Genomic DNA, 17,513 nt, shown 5'->3' on the forward strand with positions numbered 1-17,513 from the left:
AGCTAGAAGAAGGTTAATAAAGCCTTTTGCATCCTGACCACATTCCTGCTGGGCTGACTGGAACACCCAGGAGCCTTTTGGAAGGACTGAGAGTCTGGAAGCATGTTCCTTGTATTTCTGAAGTGCACTGGAGGACATTTCTAAAGCCAGGTATAGGTCCTATGAGGTATCAGGAGGAACAACACACTACACCTAAAAGCAGATCCATTTTTTAATCATTCAGGCAAGTTCTGGGGCATACTCTGCTCATTCACCCTGGTCTGCTGGAGCTGGTGGAGCCACACCAGTGTGAGTAAAATCATAACCCAGTTTCAAAGATAGAAATACAGGTGTTTTGAGAGAATATTCTTCCTATAACAGTCTTTATGAACATATATGAGTCTATACATCTAAAACAAAAGGGAAGAAATCAGAGTAGCATTTTGATTTCCAGTGTGAACTGAGACTTTTTTCCCCTTTTCTTTCCACTCAGTCCTGTACATATACAGTTAATTTTTTTCCTTTGTGTAGTTTAGAATTGAGTTTTCAGTAGAATGAAAAAATATGGGAGTAAAAATACAGACAAATGGGTTTATCCAAAATCCACTATAAATTGAAACTCATCCTTTGTCCAAATCTGTCACTTCATCCTTGGCATAAATTACATATCAAATAATTCACTGATTTTTCTAGCACTCCGATTTTTCCCAAGTTGTTGATGTCTCTCCAAAAGGGGCATAGTATTTCTTATTCTCCAAAAACTTCTAGTTTCTGCTGTCACAGCTGAATGTGACAGGGAATGCAAAGGGCTGCTGCTTGGTATGGTGTTATGGTGGTCCTATCCCACTGATGGTCATGAAGAGAAGAGTCCTTGAGGAATGTTATAGTGTGTACTGAACATGCCTAGCATCCTTCCAGCAGTGTATTTCCTCTGCCATATTTACTATAAAGCTGAGTCTTCACTTGTTATTATAAGTGTTAATTATCCTTTAAAAATATTCCTTGACTTTGTGCAGATGTTTTCCTGACATTTCAGCATTTCAAGAAATGCTTTTTTCAACATTTTTCACAGTTCCTAAAAGGAAGACGATCACAAAGTTAGTTGTTAAATGCCTTGTTCAATCTACAAGTGTGTTTGAAGAGAAATGCTGGGTACATAGGATCAGTGTTGTCAAATAGTTTGTTTTCAGCTTGAATATATATATATATATATATATATATAATATATAATATATATATAATATATAATATAATATATAAATATTATATTATTTATTTATATATATAATATATAATATATTATATTATATAAATATTATATAAATATATAAATATATAAAATATAATATAATATATAATATATATATAATATATATATATATAATATACATATAAGAGTATGCAGCCTGGGATCTGGTAATGTAGGAAGAACTACTGAATACTGAGGCTTGCCAGTCATTGTATTTTATTACATATGACAGCACACTTAAAAACGGATGTAATAATATGCAGCTTGTCATATATTCACACTTCATGATCTTGAATACAGGAGATATTTTGCTACTTATGCATTTATACTGTTTGGAAGTTCTTGTCCTAAGCCAGGTGGGCAACTTCTGTAAACATAGAACAAAAAATGATCTCTGACATAAAGAACTTAAACTTTACTCTATTCTGTAATGCTCTGCAGCCTGGATTGTCTTGTATCTGAGAACTCTGATGTCTGACTGATCACTGGAAGCGGGTGAATAGGCCATGCAAAGCATGTAGTTAATAAATATAACTTCCTTTTCAGATTTCAGAATTTCACACTTAAGCTTGCCGTTTCCATTTAGTTTGAACTATTTAAACTCATTATTTTTTTTAAAGGAAGATCATCGCAGGCATTTGGTAATAAAAATTTGCATTGTTGAGATAGCAAGCATATAACAAAAGCTTGAGTCTGATGGAGTGAGATGAGTTGCAACTTTTTCTAAAGCTACTAAACCATATTTATCTGATTCTTTACATTTAAACTGTGGTTTGGGCCATCGATGATATGCCTGAAATGTCTCGCCCTGATGGCTACTCTGCTCTTTCACTGCCCAGCTCAAAGGAACAGAGGAGGAAATATGATTTAAAAAAAAAAAAAAGTTGCTGAGATGAGGGCAAGGAGTTCACTCACCAATTACCATCATGGGCAAAACAGACTCAGCATAGAGAGATTAAAGTAATTTATTGCTTATTACAATACAGACAAGAACAGTGAGAAACTAGAAGCAAATAAAAAAATACAGTATGACACAGTTGACTCCCTGTCATGCAGCTGTGAACTTATCAGCTCTGTGATCCAATCTGAACCAAAGCATCGGTCAGTCTTAGTCATCGCCTTCTTTCTAGAAGTTGCTAGCCATAGATTCACACAGAGTAAGTATAAAAGAAACAGGATGCACGTAGGGGGAACATTTTCCAAGTATAATCTGCTGGTTCTGCCCCCCCATTGCCTTGGTTTCATTTATAAATCCATGTAAGAATTGGAACAGTTTAGTTTTTCAGTCTGTAAATTTATAAAATGACCTTCAAATGCATGATGTAGGTGGTACAAAGTCTAGGTATAAAGTACATAAGAAATAGAATTTTGTTGTAAGTAGGTCAAGTAGGGTGATACGTAATGTTGTCTTTTATCAGCAATACAGCTTACTGTTAATGTTGCATATTTTTTGAAATACTAATGGTTTACTTTATTTATTCATCCCTTGCAAATTTGGCTGCCTATGATAAAGCTGAGTGTTTCCTAGAGGATTTATAAGGCATTTTCAAAGTCTCCATCAAGCACTTGATATTGACTTTTGGCTATAGATCTCTGGTAAATCATAGAGGAGCTAAAACCAAGTGTATTTGGCACAACATTCTTCAGTGTGTACTGCAAATAATTTTCAAAAAATCTACTACAAGAAGAGAAAGAGGGCAGTCTACACAAAGCAAAGCATTCATTTGGAAGTTTGTCTCTATTTCTGAACCAAACTGAGGTTCCCGAGTTGTTATTCCTCCTTCCACGTCATTTGTTTTGGAAAGTGTAATTAGATTAATAGCCTTTGATTTTTCTCAATATTAGAAGTATTGTACGTATTTTGTATCAGGTAACATGGAGCATAACGATATTATTTGTAGTGTTAAAAATTGCTATTTGAAGACTAAATAAAGTTTTTTATTTTAATGGAAGAGTAGAAGGAAATATCAAAAACAACAATCAGTGGTTTTGTAGTTAAAGAATACTCAAGGGCTCATTTATGTAAGTTTGCTTTTAGCTATGGTGTTGTCCATTGAGCGTCAGTCAAGAGTAAGGTCACAGAATCACTAAGGTTGGAAAAGACCTTCAAGATCATCCAGTCCAACCATTCACCCATCACCAATGGTTCTCACTAAACCATGTCCCTCAACACAACGTCCAAACGTTCCTTGAACACCTCCAGGGTCGGTGACTCCACCACCTCTTTGGGCAGCCCATTCCAGTGCCTGACTACCCTTTTAGAGAAGTAGTATTTCCTAACGTCCAGCCTGAACCTTCTCTGGTGCAGCTTGAAGCCATTCCCTCTAGTCCTATCACTAGTCACACGAGAGAAGAGGCCGACCCCCAGCTCACTACAACTTCCCTTCAGGTAGTTATAGAGAGCAGTAAGGTCTCCCCTGAACTTCTTCTCCAGACTGAACAATCCCAGCTCCCTCAGCCACTCCTCATAAGGCCTGTGCTCCAGACCCCTCACCAGCTTTGTTGCCCTCCTCTGAACACGCTCCAGGGCCTCGATGTCTTTCTTGCAGTGAGGGGCCCAAAACTGGACACAGTACTCAAGGTGTGGCCTCACCAGTGCTGAGTGTGGGGGACAATTACTTCCCTGTTCCTGGTGGTCACACTATTTCTGATACAAGCCAGGATGCCATTGGCCTTCTTGGCCACCTGGGCACACTCCTGGCTCATGTTCAGTCTAGCATCAGTCAACACCCCCAGCTCCATTTCCTCTACACAGTCTTCCAGCCACTCTGCCCCAAGCCTGTAGTGTTGCCTGGGGTTATTGTGGCCAAAGTGCGGGACTAAATGACTCGCAGAATGTCCTTGGTCAGAAGTTTTTTTTTTGCTTTTTTTTTTAATTACTGAAAACCTTTAAGCATTGCTTAGAAATTTATTGACTATATCTGTAATTACATATATATATATATGTGTATTTTGTCTTCTAGGGCATACAGGACGATTATTAAAATCTCTGTGTTTCACCAGTCTATCATTTCTGCTGCTGCACATCATCTTTCAGATTACAATAAACAGTCTTGAAGCTGGAAGAACTATTGAACCTGGTTTTAACTGTAAGTAAAACCTTTTAGCTTTTATTAGCGTTTTAAGAGTGCAGATGCTTCAGTGGTTTGAAGGGTGAAGGTTGATGGGAAGACACTTACCATTGTGCTTTTATGAATTTTTTTCATCTTTCTTGTTTCCTTAATAATTTCTATGACTAGGGCAAAAATTCTAGAGTGATTTAAGAAATTAAGTGTGTTAACTTTTGTTCCCACTAGATGAATGTTCTCTTTTGGTTTAGCAATGATTACTTTTAGGCTTTCTCAAAATTCCCTCAGAATCTGAGTAGCTGAACTGTTATCTTATTAATTAATAATTCACTGTACTAAAATAAATTGAGATATAGTAATAAAAAAACCCTCTGCCCATATATTATGCCTCTGTTGGATGGAACTCTGTTTAAGCAGTTTGTTTAATTAAAAGTTAAATCTTGACCTCGAGATTTATATTTTTAAACAGTATTTTAAACAGCTTGCCTGCATTATATGGGCAGAAGGATTTTCAGATTTTATTTATATGTAAACTCTACTTATAAATATATTGCATGGCATTTTACGTCTTCCTCTCTCAGGAAATGTTCTTCAATAATTCAGAAGCAAATGTACTTTATTGTGTAGAAGTTAATTATAATATCTATCCACTGATTTGGATATGTAACCTCCAGGTAGAAGCTATTTGTACTTGTCTTGCAGTGCTTATGATTAACATTTGAAACTGTCAACCTGCCCTTGATAAATGTCCATTTAATTTATCTCAGAGTAGGCTGCTGCCACTTGGGTAAACAGTTATGCTACAGTTAAACACAAGAAACATTATGTGAAGTAAAGTATTTGACTTAAAGCAACAAAATCGTAAGGAAACTTGGAGTGTGCATTACAATTTTGCTTTTAGCTGAAACCATTTCTTGAAGTAAAAGGCATAACTGTGTTTATATCATTCTTAACAGGAAGGTTGCAGGCTTTGTCAGTTCACATCAGACACTCAGAGTCAAAAAGTATATTTTCTTTTTTTTCAGAAATGCATAGTATTGACAGAGTGAATCAGATGAGTTGATTTCCCACATCTAACTGTCTTATGGCAAAAACATATTCTTTCTATATAAATTATAGTAATTGTACCAGTGTTAGAAGATGTTTGTATGGGTAGAGAGTTTTTAATCATCCAAGATGGAGATGCAGGCACATCACTTTTTCTTTGTCCCTTAGTGGGAACTGGGTTCTACAGTGGAACCCAATTTAAAGGATTACTTTATTCTCAAGAGTTCACTCCTGCAGGAAGGAAGGAGAGGACATTTCTATTTCTATCTGTAATTAATATTGCTAAATTCAACAACTTCTCTTCTAGATGCTATAATAATAATTTCATTACTGTTGTAAACAGTACAATTCCTGTACAGCAGGAATTTCCTTCCTGCTGTAAATATTTCTGCCAGCCTCTCCTGCAGTAGCAACAAAGGAACATTTAAGTGGGGCAACCTCACAGGACAGTGAGTGTGGGATGTAGTAGTAAACTGAAGATGCCATGGGCTGCTCTTTAGCACTGAGACCAGTTGGCATGAAATGATCCACATCCTACCATGGTGGGAGTGGTTCTTGTCACATGTAAATCCCAAACAGTGACTAACTTATTTGAGAGAAAAAACTGGCTGACAGAAGTTGTTCTAGAGATGGTTTTAACAGTCTAGTCATCCAAAAAATCAGTTGAATTTCAGTGCCTGAATATGTTTGCAGAGTGAACTAGCACCATTTTGTTTAGTGGTATGGCTATAGTTAGTAAGCTTTAGGTGAAGCCAGTGAAGAAGGGAATGTGGTACTGGATCTCCAAGGGGCAGAGGAAGATGAAGAAGATATAAGGACTGTTGTGGATGAAAGAGACAGAAAATGCCAAGTCCCTTGTTAGATCAGTTGATAACATAAGTTATTATTGTTAAGTGGCACCAGAGAGTATGTGGTACTGCGAAGGTGTGGAAAAGACAAAACACCCACTTCAGAAAGTACTTGGTAGCATTTCTGCTTGTAATTATTTGGTGACAACAGCCCTACTATATTTCCTGTTCCCCAGCTTTATGAATAATGCACTGCAAAATTGACTGCAGCAGTGTGCTAAGCCATAGCTGGAGAAGTGACAGCACCGTGCCCATAGCGTCTGCACAGTGTTATGATCTCTGCCTGTTAGAGTTAGCTGTTAATGTTTATTCAACTCTTTTCACTCAATAAGAAGTGCAGAAATGTGGACTGGAAGACTAGAGTTTTCTGTTTCCCTGTCCAGACCAGGATCAACTGTTACGAAACAGTTTTTACAGCTGTTTGTTTAGTTCCTAAGCCCTGTATGCCCTTCTGGAAATATTATATAGTCTCTTCTGATGCTTATCATTATAGAATTTTTTACCCCATTAGTAAAAATATCTTATCCATCACCTTCAATGTACTGTGGAAACGGAGGATAAATTTCTGTTTCTCTTCATGGTTCCTGTTAAGTACTTGAAGTTATGTCTGCCGTACATACTCCTTTCATTCTCATCTTTTCGTAGAACTTCAGTCCGTCCACACCTTTTTCATATGTCATGTTTTACTTATTGGTCTACCTCTGCTCCAAGTGATGCACGTACTTCTTGAAGTCCAGTGCCTAAAGCAAGGCAGTAATTTCACAGAGTACATGCTGAATATAAAATTGCCCACATGTATGTGACTGATGCTTCTTGTTTATATGTTACTACATGGTAGTTTATTTATTCATTTATTTATTTGCAAGAGTGGTGGTGTCTCACACTTTATTTTTAATTCATTATAATGGAAAAATGATAGATATATTTTTTCCTTATCTCATTCATATAAGCATTTCATATACGTGTGCTTACCCACATTTTTCCAGGATGCTTTTGTTTATCAAGACTTCTGAATTCTGTCTTCTGATTTATTCATCACCCCGCGTTAAGGGGACATCTGCAAATACCACCTTGAAGGATTTTTGGTTATATTACTTTTGATTTTTTTTTCTTTACATTTAATCTTGTTTTGATTTTGCTGGAACTTTACATATATTGCCCTTGTGTAAATGAAGGGGAAATAATTAATGTAAAAGTAGACCAGGACTTTTGGTGCAATACTTTCTGCGCTGGGTAAAAGGAGAAGGAGGGAGTGAAAAAGGTGTCAACGCAGAAAGGAGAAAAAAAGAAATCCCATCTTTTTAATTATTTTGCTTTATTTTTAATTGATCCAGTGATAAAGTCTGTGAAATTTTAATATGATCCTACAGTGATTTTTTGCTCTCCAGAATTCCTGATGCAGAGAAATTAAAGCTGATTCCATCATTTTCATGCCCCAAATTAATGAATTAATGTTTAAATTAAATTGTTTTTCTTTTCTTTAAAATTTGTTGCGATATGTAGTTAATCTAATTCCTGGCAGTTCAAGAAACCGGAGAGAGAGGAGTCTTCCTTTATCTCCAAATTCTGTAGTTTGTCTGAATATACTCAAATGCCAACTTCTGAATCAAAATGTAATTTCTTTTTAAAGTTTTTCTTTTCAAACTGTTTTATTGTACCTTTTTGAAAGTATTTTCATTTTGGTAATAGAAACACTTGAAAAATGTTTCAATTGGGGCATAATGCAGACTATCACCTCTTAAATTTTACACAGTTAAATTTTCATTTTGGAAATTAAGGACAACTGTCCTTAATAATCTTTTATTGCCACTTTATTATTCCTTTATTATGTATTATTACCACTGTAATAATCTTTTACATCTACAAACAGATTAATTTGGGCCACCTGTAAGAGCAAAGTAGAAAGAATTTTTGATGGACTGTAGGATACTGAGTTCTTATCTTGGAGTTACTAAAAATGAGCTGATAGTGTTTAAAATAAGTAGGTCTTGGAATGTTTGGTTTCTGCAGCTTCTCATTTTTTCATCCATTTTCTCTTTTAGAGCTTATACACCTTCTCTTTCAGGCTGGCTTCAAAAATGTTTGTAAGCTATAGTGGATGTATGCTGATGGGTTGATAGAGGTGTTTAAAAATGTTCAGCTAAATGTGGGTTTGGGGGAGTTATTTATTTATCTATTTTGTTTAGGTGTTTGTTTTTTTTGTTAAGTGTCTTGTAAGCATTACTTAGCACTAATTGCTGCTAGGAATCCTCATTTATCTTAGTAAAATATTTCTAGTTAGTTACAGTTGCATTGTTTAGAACTAACATTAAATCAGAGTTCATATAGTAGAGAAGGAAAACAATAAAAATACAGCAAGTGTGAGCTGTGGTAAACTTAAGCAACTGAGAGCAATATGATCAGTCTTGTTTCAATGATATTTCCATGTCCAGAATCAGATTTTGAGATATGGTGGTATTCATGATGTAATACATAGAATTCCATTAAATTTTTACTTCTGATGGAATAGATTTCTGGTAATTTGATTAAGCAATGTTGCTTGCATACAGAATCTGTGAGATAGAAAATTAGGTCACAAAGTCACATAGAGTATCATTCTTCAGTAAAGCTGTAGTCTTTTCTTTAAAATTAAAAATTAAACAATTTTTAAAATGACATTTCCACCAGCAACAGCAGTGTTTTCCATGATGTTTATTTTAAACTTTCAGTAGATGAGTGCAAATATTCCTTGCTATACTGTTCCTCCATGTGTCGTTTTCCTGTGTTTAGTACTAAGTGAAAACATTGCAATTTATTTTTCTCTTATTTGTAATAGTATACATTCATTTTTTATTTTCTGCTGACTGTTCCATCTCTTGCTGTTGAAGTCTACAGTTCGATCTTCTGAAATGCTTATTCTTTCAAAACAGTTTCTTTTTTTTTTTTTTTTTTTACTACTTAAAGCACTAGTCCTTAGAAATACAATTAAAAATTGTATTTTCTATCTGTTGTATTTTTAATCAACTTTAATTTTGGATTCAGTGTTTGTTAGAATACCAAAACGGTCATTCACAGCAATTTTGGCTATTTTTATTTTACGTCAAATAATAGAACTACTGAATCTCTAATTAATAACTAGAAACCATTTTTTAAAACTGTGTACAGTTCAGAAGTTTTATCTACAGAATGATTATGTGTAATGAAAAGGATAATAGACTGAAATAGACTTTCCTAGACAGCTTCTCTATCACATTATGGGAACTAAATTCAGATAACTCCCTGTCCCCTACATATCAAACAAATGCGTGTCACCATTCTGGAATTGTAATAACTTTCTGCTTTATATGTATTTGAATGATTTATTGGCCAAATGAGCATCCTGTGTTTGCATTACTACCAGCATGTCTCTGGGGCTTTGGGTTATGTTAGGAAGCAGTGATATCCAGTACAAGCAAATTAGGTTTCTTACTGAAAACTGTAATCCAGGATTGCAGTTGATCTTTCACAGGAGTGAGTACCAGGTACTTTTTCCTAGGTACCTAGAGAGATTTCATGTTTTTGTATCCTGAAAAGCTGCTAGATTGTGTTTGTGTGGTATCAGCATGAGGGGCAGGAAGAGAAAATTTGGGGTTTTCTTTGTTAGTAGAAACAAAAATGCTGTCTTGAAAGTTGGCACTAGATTTTTCAGGCAATGAGAAATTCTAATTTTTTTTTTCCAACCTGTTCCTAAATGACAAAAGAACCCATTAAACAAATATTCTGAAATTTTTCTACGAATAGCTTGGATAACTTTAGAAACTTTTGTTTCAGTCACACAACTTCGTATGAAATGGAATCAATCCACATGGCACAAAGAAAATGTGTAAGTTTACATATACAATTAGAATGAATATCTTGCTATTATTTTTATTGAAAAATAATTATTTAGCAAACTGCATTACTAATTGATTCCTTTGCCTGGAACTACTGGAAGTTTGACTAAAACTTACATTAGCAATAACATGCTAAAGAATTGTATGGAAGATTCTGTTTTCTGTAGTCTTTGTCCGTTTTGACTTTCCTTATTAAGCATGCAGTCAAGAATTTATGAAATGAACTCTTCATAACTCTTCTAAATGACTCTTCTTTGTGGAGATTTTCATTTTGAACTAGACACTGTCTGAGCCTGTGCATCTATTATAGCAGTTACAGTATGAACTGAATATGAAATGCTAGATGTTTAGCTAAATCACTTTCAAGGCGGTATGGTGGTGTTTTCAGTGGGAACCAAATTTACATGACCATACTGTAATAGAATAGAGATTGTCTGGGTTCTGAAAGTTCTCTGGCGCCCATGTATGACTGACTACTAAATCCCATAATATGCATTTGGAATTTTAGTAGAATTCAGATATTCACCCATTTCTGAAGTTCTGAGCTACAGTCTTTACTGAAGATTAAATCAGCACAGATGGTTAATTACCTGAAATTTTATTTTCAGGTTTTATGAGAGTTCAGATACTTTATGTGTTTTGGCTTTGTAGTATATCCACACCAAGCTATACGAAGCTTGATTCACAGTAAGATACTGTAAGCTGAGCACAAGATAAGCAGAAAATGTTCCCGAACGACCAGATAATACACTTTCTTTTCAAAAATGGAAAGGAACTGTGAAAGCTACTGTTCTTTACTATCTGTTAATCTATGGATTTGTCCTTATTAGCCCAAGCAATAAGACTAACTCTTTGGGATACTTCCCTTTGCCTGGTGCCATGTGGATTGAAAAATCCGTGCCGTGGTTTAGCATGTAAACACATTAAGAAAGGACTTCTCCTGTTCTGTGGTTAGTACTGTATGGGTGTCAGTGAGAGACAGCTTCTTGGCTTAAGCTTTATGGAGATATCACAGTTTAAAGAGTAATGACGTAAGGTTTTCTTCAGAGCATTCCTCATCTCAGCAGCTATTCCTGTAGAACAATGAGCTTAAAAGCTATTAATGACTATTTATCCAAATCTCCAGCAAGACAGAAAATTCTGGAGAGATTAGCACAGATAGTGCAAAACTGCGCTGTCTGTAGAGAGTTCACACTGCTTTGCATGTCAGGTACGTAAGTTGCTCCAAAAGTAAGGCCTCATATTTATTTTCTCAGAAATAACACTTTCATAGAGCAAATTCTCACTACACAACGCTATTTTTCAACACAATCACGACCACTAGCTAGCCTTTTTTTTTTTTTTTTTTTTTTTTGCCAGTGATGAACAAAAAGCCTGTATGCAGGGCTCAAAAAAGTCTGCACCAGCAGAGGTGACCCACCATTTCACAGCTGCAATGACAGCATTGTTGCTGGGAGAACATTGCCCATGCAGTTCAAATTTCACTATGCTCACATCCACTGTTTGATCTCCATAAATGTTCCATTTTTTTCCACATGAAGGAATTCAGTTACATTCCTTTGCTTCACTGGGGCTTCCATGTCAGATGCCATTCTCTCAGGCTTCCCCTCTGTTGTCACTGGTCACACAGCAACAAAATATAATGGAATATTGGTGGGAAGGTTCAACCTCTACTGCTTCGGTCTTACCAAGAGTCAAGAACGTATAGCATCATGCAGTAGATCATGTGGAACACACCTTATGATAAACTTTTAATCAGGAAAAGGTTTTACTGTGAGATTTTTTTTTCATGACCAAAAAGAAAGAAAAAAAAGCTACAATAGTTTATTCTGCACATAAAAGTCAATTTCACTTTAATCCAGTACATACTGAATGTCAACATTGCTTCAACACTTCTGGTGTAACTTTATGCAGCAAGGAAATTTATGACTGAGGAAACAGAAGCTTCTGTAATTGCTTCTTAGGCATGTATGATAAGTCCTGCTTAATTTCCTAAGGGGTGTTAGTGCATAACAGTTCAGAAAGTTGGTGTTCATTGTACTTACTGCATCTTTATTTCTCATATGTTGCCATGTGAAAATCCAGCAATATTCTGAACATTTTTTCTGCGCTGTCATATAATACCGTTTGCCTAATGTATATAATCATGGAGGAATGATTTTAGTATTCTCATACTTTCCTTTAAGATAATTTTAAAAAAAAAAAAAAAGAAAGAAAAAAAATCCTGTGCTCCAGGTTACGTACATAGAAATTCATTGTTTTCCTGACATGAAACTATTGACTCTGAACGTGACATGAATTTCAAAAGGCTATTTGTTTGGGTTTTTGTCTGAAACTGATTTCAGGATACTTTCTTAGAGTTTATAATTCTTCTCTTTGTAGTGGAAGAGGAATTATGCTGCATGTTTTGAGGTTGTTTCATGCAGCACAGCGCATTTTCTTGGTTAAACATAAGCCCGGTACTGTATCTCATAATCTACATCATATTTCTGTGATAACTTACACTGTAACATGTATCAGTACAATCAGACAATTTCAGAGTAAAATAAAAAAAAAAATCAGAACAGACTGAAACTTTGGCTGAGTTTTATGAAATGTCTGGACTGAAGCAGAAAATTTTATTGACATAGAGGTGATCCTTCTTACTGCCAGACAGATTTTGTGTTTTTGACAGTCAGATCTGCATTGGAGAGAGTTGTTGGGAAGCCACTGGGTGCAGCATGTAGATTGTTTCTGAAACTGGTGTGCTTCCAAAGGTGTGCTGATGCTCCACCAAGGGAAACACCCAATGGACCTGCTAATGCTGTGATACTGACTTGGGCAGTTTTCTTTGTCAACTCCCCCCTCCCCCTTCAAAAAAAAAGAAGAAGAAGGGAAAAAAAAAAAGTGGGAGGATCAAGTCCAGCTTTGAGGGAAAAAAAACACTCAATAAAACATAACATGATAGGGGAAGGCAAAGCAGAAGGGTAGCTCTTGTTTCTTTGTACTCTTGGTCAATTCTCTTGGTAAATTAAGAAGCCATCGTGTGAGAAGGAGCCTTCTGTGTTTTTGTAAGTAGCTGGCAATGGAAGCTGCTTTTAAATCCCAAATTACTAGCAGGTCTGGTTCCATATTGAGAAAGATTTTGAATACCAGGAAGGTCAGAAGCAGGCTGCTCACATGGTCGGTTTCAGGGCTGTAAGTCCTTTTTCAGGGATAGGCCTCACACATCAACACTACTGTTTTGGGGTTGTTTTGGATCATCTGCAGTGTTTTGTTGTAGTAGTGAGTAGTAAGACAAAAGTTGTAGTGCTATAGCAACCAACATCTCTGTGCTGATGTAGGGCATCATGTTGAAAAGTTCTCTTGCAGATCATCCAAATCACCATAACGTAAATATTTGAGGGGGCATTCTTTTGGAGTTACTGTGCAGGAACAGGAAACCAGATATTTGTGTGTTGAACACAATTTATAAAAATGCTTTCCACTGAAAATAATTTCACTTCAACATGAGATAAATCTTTGGAAATAGGCTGTTGTTAACATCTTTACGTATTGTTTTTCTTCATTTTGAATATTTTTAGAAACCCTGATTTGCTAGGGTGATGCTGTGAAACTGTATGTGTTTACTCTATAAGCTGGAGCAGGTTTTTGTTCCTGGATCCAAGCCCATGGGCTTGAGTCTGCCATGCCTCATGATGCTCTGTGTTGGCAGTGTGCTGTGAGCCTCACCTGGGAAGGGAATGGCAAATCTGAGTTGAGATGATGACAGCTGCTGACCGAAGCAGCTCTGCTACGAGTGGGCCCCTCGCTAGATGTCCCAGCTACAAGGTGAGCTGCTCTGCCTCACAATGCAGAGTGAAGGTTGCTCAGGACAATGAGGCAGATCTTGACTCAAAGTTAACATCAGTAAAATGTACTGGGTTTACTGAGCAGTTGCGTGGTATAAAATAAATCACCACATGAAACAAAGAAAATGATGTCATTCACATAATATAACATGGAGACATCTGGGGAGAAAAAGTTTTCTTCACAGGCTTGGACTAGCAGTGCTTTGGTGGGCTCTCCTGTGTCAGTGTGTTAGGATGCAGCCCAAAATCTGGGTCAAATGCTGAACGAACTTGCATGCTTTGTTGAGTTCACTTCTAAATGGAAAACGCCTTAAAATTTCCTTCAATTTCTGCCAGATCTATGCCTGAATCAACAACCACAGAGGATGTGAGCAGGCACCGTACCTTACCACTTTTGCGTAAATAATGTGCAGCACATCTGTCATGCTTGCTTTTAACACAGGGCAAAATAAAGAAGTAAAATTCCTTAGCACTCATAGAGGAAGGAAAAATACCTTTCAGATCTTCGGAAGGAAGAGAATTCATTAGGTGAGTTCAGAAGGGAAGACTTTATTTCTGTCTTAAACGTTGCTCTTTTGCTTCATTAGATGTCTAGCATATTCCTGATACTTAGATCAGTAACATTGCATCGTTTTCATCCATACGTATGATGCTTATGCACCATTTCCATCCATACATATGATACTTGCTACTGAATTCTATCGTATCACATTCTTTTAGAAATTTAAAGGAATCAATAAACTGACTTTCAGAGCTGTTATAGTAATAATCTAGGCTATAACTATCAAGACTTTCAATGGCATAAATTTTAATTTAAATAAACAAAAAGAATTTTTGACAAAACTGTAATCATATTTTTGTGTCCTACAAATAAGGAAAGGAGGGTACTATTTTTCAAAGTCCAGTGTTTGGAGAATGAACTTCATTTCCAAGTACAGTGATACCAAATACCTATTTTAAAACTGGGAGAACTGAATATGGCTGTGTTCTTTAATGTACAACTGTTTGATGAGAGCTTGCTCAAGCTTTGTGTGGTGTATCATCAGTTACTGTACTTCTTAAAAGAGGAGTACAGTAAAAGAAGTACAGTTTCTGTGCTTCTTAAAAGAGGAAAAAAAACAATCTTAATAAAAACAGAATTTCAGTCCTTTGCTAAAGTTTATGGTGAGTACTGTAACTCAGAGTATTTAAGAGCTCTCTCAATTATGTCTGTTATGTATAGAGTCAGACATTTCAAAAGAAGTCAGCCAGCAAAAAGGACACAGTGATAAGAACTGTTAACAATTCATGCGTTTTTTTGGTTCGTGAGTCACTTTACCTATAAAATTATAATGGCCAAGAAACTTCATATAGATGGATAAAATCATTTTGGCACACAAATTAAGAATATTGAAATGTAAGAGAATGATTTTATCTCATCCTCTAGACCCAGCAGATTGTGACTTGATCATTGATTGTTTCCCTGTAATTTGTCAGTGATGCCACACATGGCCAAGCAGCAGGTTCCAAGAATCTCTTGCTTGTTCTAGACCTCTCAGGTTTATCTTTGAATAATGCGATGTTTCATGAGAGAACTCACGTTCCTACCTCCACCAGAGAAACATCAAAGGACTCAAATTACACCCAGAACAGGCTCTATTGTAGAGTCTAGCAACCAACCATCATTCTTAGAAACACAGACCTTAGTCAAGGTGCCAGGCTGGATTTTAATGGTCCTCAAAATCTTCCATCTGGAGGGTGTGGTGGCCCAGTGTTAATTAAACACAGCTGCATTATAAAACTTGTAGAATTACAAGGCCTACTGTTGAAAGCCTTATTTATAAGTCTGGACTTTTTCTGCGTGTTTTAAAGTAAAGGAGAGAAAAACTGCTTTTTGTGGCTAACCTTTATTTTTTTTATATATATTCATGCAGATGTGACCTAGAGACTCTCCCAAACTGCAAATACTGCAATAGTAAAAAACAAAAACAAAACTAATAATAATAGTTGCTGTTGTGCTAACAGCAGTTCAGCAGGTTTAGAACACTGCTGTTTAACCAGTTCTCATTATTTTGTGGTAACTCTTCATCATATTTTTAGCTAAGAATAAAGTATAAGAATAATGTAAACAATAAAAATCACCCCTCTGAGGAGTGGGACAAGAGGTACCTTTAAACTGCTATCAAATTGAGTTTGTTTCTTTCTGTTTATATAAACATGCACACGTTTCTTTTTCAGGGGCTTCATTTCATGAGCTTTCTGTGATTATTAAGTTTTAGTACTGAATGGCAACCTGTGCAATTTCAGGAATCGAGCTAATTGAATTACATAATTAGCAAACCTAGCTAAGCTAAGAGGTTGGGTAAGAGGTTGGGCTGGGAGAGGGAAAGGGGGGAGGATTTCAGCACAGTTTTTTCACCAATAAAATTGAATGTCATGAAATTTCCCAAGTTTTTTTTAAAAAAGTAAGTACCACTGAGATAGGAAGCCAATGTGAGCAATACCTCCTTGGATAAGCTTGTCACAGAATTGTAGGGTGTGGATGGGACTTCAAGACTTAATTGAGTCCAACTCCAAAAATGAGTGCTTCCAAAAGGTTCAGAGAGCTGTAACAAGCAAGATTACAGGGATGCAGTACACTGAAGTCTAAAAAAATGAAGTAGTAAGCGATTTGGTTATGAAATTAGAAACAGTTGTAGTATTGTTATCTGCAGAACTTACATTCTGTCAAGCAATAAATCACTGTTTTCTACAGAAGAGAGATATTAAGCAGAAGTGATTTGTTGAATGGGCACTTCTTGGATGCTCAGTAGCCATGAAAAGGGAGATATCTGGGAGAAGAGGATGCATGAAGAAAGGAAGTCAGCAGTTTGAATGCATATTGTCCACCAGTCTCTGGTTTGGTCTATAGTGGACTTAATAGAGAACAGTCTTCAGGGCTGCCCTTCATGCATCTCTTGCCCCAACAAAATCTGGGGAAGGAAAATGATGTACAGGAATAATTTTTTCAATCATGGCACTGGTTCACATAAACCCTTCACTGTCAAACCCACCTCAAAGTGTCACTAAGAATTTTAAGTGATTTGTAAATGGAAACGTTTGGAGATAATGGCGACCAGGTTTGCCTTGTTGGCTTATAATATGAGCCATGATTCTGCCTACAGTAGACCAGACAAGGAGAACTGGTCATATCTTCTGCTACTGTAATCTCATGGTATTGTATTTTTATGAGACCTTTCAACTAAAATAAATTTCAGCTCATTAAATTGCATTGCCTTGAGAGCGAAATACCACCTGCTCATTACCATCCTGTTCTCTCAACAGCCTTTCTACAAATTAGATTGTGCAATGCTTATGATACATGAATTTTAAAATTATTTTTAACTTTTCATGCCCTGGCTGAAATGCTGTCAAAATTCTCTCGTATGTGATTAAAAAAAAAAAAAAAAAGTAAAACCTGAACAAAGTATTTCACAAAAATACCCATCAACATAAAGAAAAGCTGGAATACTGATATGATTCCATAGACATCTGCAAAAAGTCAAAGATGGGCTTCTACGTCTATCCTATGTCATTCTGGATAACAACAAGAAAATGATATCTCATTTCCTCCTCTGCATAGATCTCAGTTGTTCCTGTCACTTCTTGCCTTTTTTTTTTTT

At 36.1% G+C, this 17,513-nt stretch overlaps 1 protein-coding gene across 2 annotated transcripts in view; it reads left to right on the forward strand.

Moving 5' to 3' along the window:
* The window catches only part of PIEZO2 (piezo type mechanosensitive ion channel component 2), a 289,098-nt gene that overhangs the window by 102,049 nt on the left and 169,536 nt on the right, over positions 1-17,513 (forward strand). For both annotated transcript variants that reach the window (XM_090137357.1, XM_090137356.1), the window contains exon 3: positions 4,192-4,317. In XM_090137357.1, coding sequence (XP_089993483.1) covers positions 4,192-4,317 — 126 coding nt within the window. The remainder of the gene's footprint in view (positions 1-4,191; positions 4,318-17,513) is intronic.

Source organism: Phasianus colchicus, chromosome 3 (assembly GCF_987193195.1).
Source record: "Phasianus colchicus chromosome 3, bPhaCol1.hap1.1, whole genome shotgun sequence".
NCBI lineage: Eukaryota > Metazoa > Chordata > Aves > Galliformes > Phasianidae > Phasianus > Phasianus colchicus.